Genomic DNA, 6,254 nt, shown 5'->3' on the forward strand with positions numbered 1-6,254 from the left:
TGCCTCAGCCTCCCGAGTAGCTGGGACTACAGGCGCCCGCCATCTCGCCCGGCTAGTTTTTGTATTTTTTAGTAGAGACGGGGTTTCACCGTGTAGCTCAGGATGATCTCGATCTCCTGACCTCGTGATCCACCCGTCTCGGCCTCCCAAAGTGCTGGGATTACAGGCTTGAGCCACCGCGCCCGGCCCCGACTCCGTTTCAAAAAAAAAAAAATTTTTAGAGACAGGGGTTTCACTCTGTTGCCCAGGCTGATCTCCAACTCCTAACCTCAATTGATCCTCCCTCCTCAGCCTCCTAAAATGCTGGGATTGCAGATATTAGCCACCATACCTGGCTTCATTTTCTTATTTGAATTTTATTTAAATCATTATTAATATTATTGTTCCTAAGATAATTGGGGCAGTGACTCCTTTAACATTTTGGAGACCTAATTTTTCTATTCACTTCACTGAAAGAGTATGGCAATTTGTTTCATGAGAAAATATCCTGTATTTGTAAAGCAGGAAAATTCCTTCCACCAAACTACGGGGCATTCTCAAGAAATGAACTGTGCTAAGTAACATCACTTAAGGTGAAAAGAGAGGCAATGGTATCTATTAACAATGTTTATCAGTGAAGGAAATAAACTGAAAAATATGAACATCATTAGATCCTTGGAGGGCCTTCATTGCTGAAAATCTGAGTAATATTGTGATACCCTTTTGAGTCGGGCAGGACATTCTCTTTCCAGGGCATGTAACAGTGGGTGAATAGTTTCTTTTCATTTATTTTCATTAAGGGTTGAACTTCCTTAATGTTCTGGAGATTATTAAATTTGATTTGTATGATTGTGAAAAGTGCTTATATTGCTGATTCCATTGCTTTTATGTGATCATATAAATCTTTTCTCTCCTTTCTATAGTGTGGTTTAAACTTAATCCTTAAAGGACATGTATTTGAATTTTTCAGCTGGTTAGACACCTAAATACACCAATCAAAGAAAACTGCTCCTTACATGCTACAGATTTAGTTTTCTTCCCATGCTAAGATGTCTTTTAGATATAGTAAATTTGCTCAAGCCAAGAGCTCCTATGGAACAAAGTTGGGTGGAAGGGGGGACGTTGAGTAGTACGATCACTCTTGTAATAGAGATGCCACTCTTGCAGATATTGACAACTATTAGGCCGGTAACATTTTTAACAAATATTGGAAAGACAAGATCTGAACAACTTGTCATTGCTGCAGTCTCAAATATCAGGAAATGCCATTATTCTCAGGACAATAAATAGACGATAAAAAAGACTCACAGACCAGATTAGCTGTCATGTATCACCAAACAGGGACTAGATCCTTGTCAACACGACCCAACAGAGATTGTCCCCAGAAATTCACTTCATAACCTCAAAAGCAAAAACCCACACTGATGGCAAAAAATAATGATGCAACAGAGAGAGAGAGAGAGAGACGTGTCCTATAGCCATACTTAGTGGGTAAAAGTCAAAGAGCTCAATTTCTGCTCATGATACTTAATAGAACATAGGGAACCTGAGCTAATAGCTCAATGGGCTCAGATCTGCACCAAGTGGCTGTGGGATGCAGGATTGTACTGTCTCCAATAATATGTCCCATATGGACTAATTTTTTTTTTTTTTTTTTTAGACAGACTCTCACTGTGTTGCCCAGGATGGTGTGCAATGGCACGATCACTGCAACCTCCACGTCCCGGGTTCAAGCGATTCTCCTGCCTCAGCCTCCCGAGTAGTTGCGATTACAGACACACACTACCACAAAACCAATTAGATACTTCTGGGAGTTAAAAAGAGATGAATTTACAGTGTCATTTGAGAAGGGGTGTTAAGGTATTTGCCAGGGTACTGACCCGTGTCAGGTATAAACCGCAGGTTGAAAGAGAGCTAAATATTTTATGTCCATGAAGGTGATAAGCGAGGGCGTGAAGAAAGAGGGACAGGGGAGGACACTGGCACCAGAAATAGGAAAGGGCTGCATGGAGGTGGGAAGGATGGGTCGGGGTGCTATCTAGAAAGTTGCCTGGCAATGGATGTAGGATGTGTAAGCGAGACTTCAAACAAGAAGCTGTCACTTAAACAAAGTCTGAAGAAAGACAAGATATGTAAACGGCGGGAGACAGTAGGGGAACTGGACCCGGCTCCACATAAAACTTCCCGCCTTATACTTCAGGGAGGATCGCAGCGCATTTCGGCCAAGACAGGTGAGACTGCGGTTCTGACCTGCCGGCCTGGATGAATATGCGCTAGGGCACCTGGGCGCCGGCAGAGCCGTTCCCCTACGCAAAGTAAGCGTGTTATGTCTACAACCCAACGGGGACAGGACGAGCCCCAAAGGCCCTGCTTTCTTCCCAAAGAACAGCGCCCCTCTGCCTAGTTTCTACCTGGCTCTAGGAGGTGACAACACATTCCCCGCTAGCACAGAAATCCTACAAACTCCTGTGGGGGCTGCGGTTAGAGGCAGAGGCTGTGAAAAAGGTGACTGGGGGCCAGAAAACCACGAAGATTTTCACAGAGCAGGACAACCTCAGAGACTGGAAACCTTGAACCAATCTCTGCAAAAAGCGGCCCCTCTTAGAAAGAGCTGTGCAGCCCTAGCTCAAGATAGCTTATGTTAAAACCGCTGATACTTACTTCACTTCACCTCTAGAGATGCGACGTGCTACTTCCTACTACCTAGACACCCACTACAGAATTAAACTTATGAAACCTTGACCCAAAACACAAACCAAAAGAATAAAAAATTCACTCTTACTGTACGGCCTATTCTTTTACTATAAAAAGGCAGGGGAAAGCGCGAACGCAGTCCCCCACTACCACAAATTATGCAGTCGAGTTTCCCACATTTGGGGAAATCGCAGGGGTCAGCACATCCGGAGTGCAATGGATAAGCCTCGCCCTGGGAAAACCACCTTCGTGATCATGGTATCTCCCCTGCCAGGTAAGTATGAGTTCACATGCCTCCGCCCCGCCACAGCCTCATACGCCTCACCCTTTACACTCACGGTCACTTGCCACGCGCACTCCCGAGCCCTTCTAGCCCTGACACACAGCTGGGATTCTCAGGTCCGACCAACGGTCCTGAACCCGCTCCGCGGCATGGAAACTCCTTAGTGGCGAAGCAGCAGGTGGCCAAGCAGCAGCCCCTGCGCTGCCTCATCTACATAGAAGTCGTCCTACCCGTGATGTCACCGACAGTGCCTTTCCCAGTCCTCGTCTGCCTTTCTGTCACTCAGCCGATCAATCCGCTGCAGGAGCCCGCAAGGGGAAGTGACGTCTGCCTCTCCCTTTTTTCCTCCCGCCCCGGCATCTGCTCTCTCCCAAAGAAACAGGTCCTTAGCCTGTGTTGCGGAGACCTTTCCGCGGCCGGAAGGATCCTGGGTCCTGTGCGGAACGTTTAGGATTACAAAAGAAACCGGTTCTCTTCACATCCTTATCCTTGTGATGTAGCATTCCGCTTGAAATTGGAGCCGTTTAATATCAGAGAGAAACCGTATTTATGAAAGGAAAGAGGCAGGTCGGATGACTGCAAACCAGCCTTCCTTACTGGTTTTATCACTGGTAATGTTATAAAGACAGTTGTCCAGTTTCATGAATTTTGTAGGGGTTTTGTTTTGTTTTTTGTTTTTTGATGTTGTTGTTGTTTGTGTTCCAAATTCAGTGTTGTAGAAAAATATGCTGCCCCAGAAGAGATGTTTGGACACTCTCAAGCGTGGTGTTGGACTTTGTCATCTCTTGCACAGCCATCTCCAGACCTTAGTCCTTAACTTATGTTAGTTTTTTATATTCTGCAAAGACAAAACCAAAATAATCCAAATTTGACACAGATACCCGGGATACATCTTATTTGAGATGCTTAACAAATGTGTGGATCATCTTTTCTTACATATTATGCAGGAAACACTGTGAAGTAAGCAAAGTTGGGCTGCTCAAGTCAAAGACCATTTGAATATTTAGAAGTAGATTTGAGACAGGAATAATATAGGGTTGTCACAGGATAACAAATTTTAGGCAGTAGATTTACATGACTTGAGGCTATGGGCTGATAAGATGCTGAAAAACCAGGGTGTGGACCAAGCTGGCTAAGACTGGACCCAGTGTGGTGCTGGATTAGACATAGGTTTTACCTAGGCCCTCATTATATGCTCATTAACGTACTAAATCACACACCCACCAGTGCCATGACAGTTCTGAGACCATTATTTGATGTAAAAATGGATGGCACCACAGTTCCAAGAAATCTCCACCTTTACCTGGGAATTTTCATGAATATTCCATTCCTTGGTTGAATAAACCCATCAAGATGAACCCCAGAACCCGTTCTGTCTTGGATATACCCGAACTCCCCTTTCTTGAGTGTGTACTCTTTGCTTTGTAATAAATCTCTTTATTACACTATTTGCTGACTCATCCTTGACTTCGTTCTTGAGGTGGTGTCAAGAGCCTGGACATCACAGCTGGGGTCGAGATCCCCCCAGTGTCTGGGGACATCCTGCAGTCCACCAGTATCAGATTCTGTTCCATTGCTCAAATCACAAACATGGAGTGGAGAGTTCTCCTTGGAGACCATAAAGTAAAGATTCTGTGGCATGGTGACCAGTTAGGTCACTGGAAAGCATGGCAAAATATTGAAAATGAGGGATTAGGTGACAGTGTAGTATCTGCTGAATACTAAATACTTGATCCAGGCCCCATTTCCTGGAGGTTGACGGGGAGACACATTGTCCAGGCAGTAGTGGAGAAATACTGCATTGCAGTAAAGAGTTTCATTGACACAGGCCAGCCACGACATGTGGGAGACAGAGTTGTTACTCAAATCAATCTCACTGAAGACTTGGAGGTAATGGGTGTTTCAGACAGTTTGGTGGGGAGGGGGTTAGGGCTTGGGTGGTGCTGATTGTCGGGGATGAAATCACCGGGGTGTGGAAAATGGCCCTCCTGCATTGAGTCAGCTTCTGGGTGGGGGCTAAGGGACTGGTTGATTTTCGGGCCAAATGGTACCATCCAGTGGTCAGAAATGCAAAAGCCTGAAAAGACAACTCAAGAGGCCAATCTTCGGTTCTACAACAGTGACGTTCTTCACAGCAGTAATTGGGGAAGCTGCAAATCTTGCGACCTCTGGAATAATGGCTGGTAATTATTTAACGAGGCATACATCTTAGTAGAATTCAGGCCTCTCTCATCCTTCTAACTCGGTGGCCTTTCATGAATTTTACAGGGGTAATTTAGTTTTGGGGAAGGTTATCCTTTAAACCAATCTTTCTGGCTGTCACCAACCTTTTTGGCACCAGAGACTAGTTTCACAGAAGACAATTGTTCCATGGAAGAGGGTGGTGGATGGTTTCTGGATGAAACTGTTCCACCTCGGGTCATCAGGCATTAGTTACAGTCTCATAAGGAGTGCGCAATCTGGACCCCTCACATGCACAGTTCCCAATAGGGTCCGAGCTCCGATGAGCATCTAATGCTGATGCAGATCTGACAAGAGTTCAGGTGGTAATGCTTGAAGCCCTGCAGCTCACCTCCTGCTGTTCGGCTGGGTTCCTAACAGGCCATCGACCAGTAGCTGTCTTGTGGCCCTGGGGGCTGGAGACCCCTGATTTAAACTATAAACTCAATTTTTCCCAAAGACAGCTTGGGAGAAATTGCACAGGAACGAGCAAAGACAGCTAGCCTGTGAGGCTAGAACCAAGATGGGGCAGCCATGTCAGCTTTCTCTTGTCATAATTTTGCAAAGGTAGTTTCTGAGGGACTGCACTGGACACTTGTTAAAAACATGAGACAGATTTTATTGTATGTACTACAACAGGCAAGAGAGGTCAGCAGAGAACTGAGCTCAACCTCAAATACAGCAGGAGGAGTTGAAGATTATAGCCAATTGGCAAGATAAGAAAGTCAGTGGATGGAAAATTACTCAGAGGAACTTGATTAGCTGTCAAAAGTGGTTGGGAGGACTCTTGCTAAACTAGACTCAACAGTATTCTTTTCTAAAACTGGACTTGGCAGGCCAAGAACTAACAGAGAAAAGGGCTCAGAGGAAACTACTAAGGTGTGGTGAAAGATGGAGTCCTTGTCAACTCTACACTGAAGCTTCTGCAAATAAACAAAGACGAACCAAATGGAGAAAAGCAAAGGCTATTTATTCTGAGCTTGCTATAGCAGGGAGTCAGTCACTGTGACTTGTGTTTTGGCAGAGACTTGAAGGCAGTCAGAAGGGTGGGAAAGCTTTTTAAAAAGAAAGGCTTCAG

General features: G+C 45.2%; 1 protein-coding gene across 1 annotated transcript in view; it reads left to right on the forward strand.

Annotated features, from left to right (window-relative positions):
- The first annotated feature begins 2,928 nt into the window (after positions 1 to 2,928).
- LOC105510272 overlaps positions 2,929 to 6,254 on the forward strand; it is a 14,992-nt gene continuing 11,666 nt past the window's right edge. Inside the window, exons 1-3 of the mRNA XM_011939951.1 lie at positions 2,929 to 2,947; positions 3,073 to 3,276; positions 3,457 to 3,499. Coding sequence (XP_011795341.1) covers positions 2,929 to 2,947; positions 3,073 to 3,276; positions 3,457 to 3,499 — 266 coding nt within the window. The remainder of the gene's footprint in view (positions 2,948 to 3,072; positions 3,277 to 3,456; positions 3,500 to 6,254) is intronic.

The sequence above is a fragment of the Colobus angolensis genome, unplaced genomic scaffold (genome assembly GCF_000951035.1).
Source record: "Colobus angolensis palliatus isolate OR3802 unplaced genomic scaffold, Cang.pa_1.0 Scaffold185, whole genome shotgun sequence".
Taxonomy (NCBI): Eukaryota; Metazoa; Chordata; class Mammalia; order Primates; family Cercopithecidae; genus Colobus; species Colobus angolensis.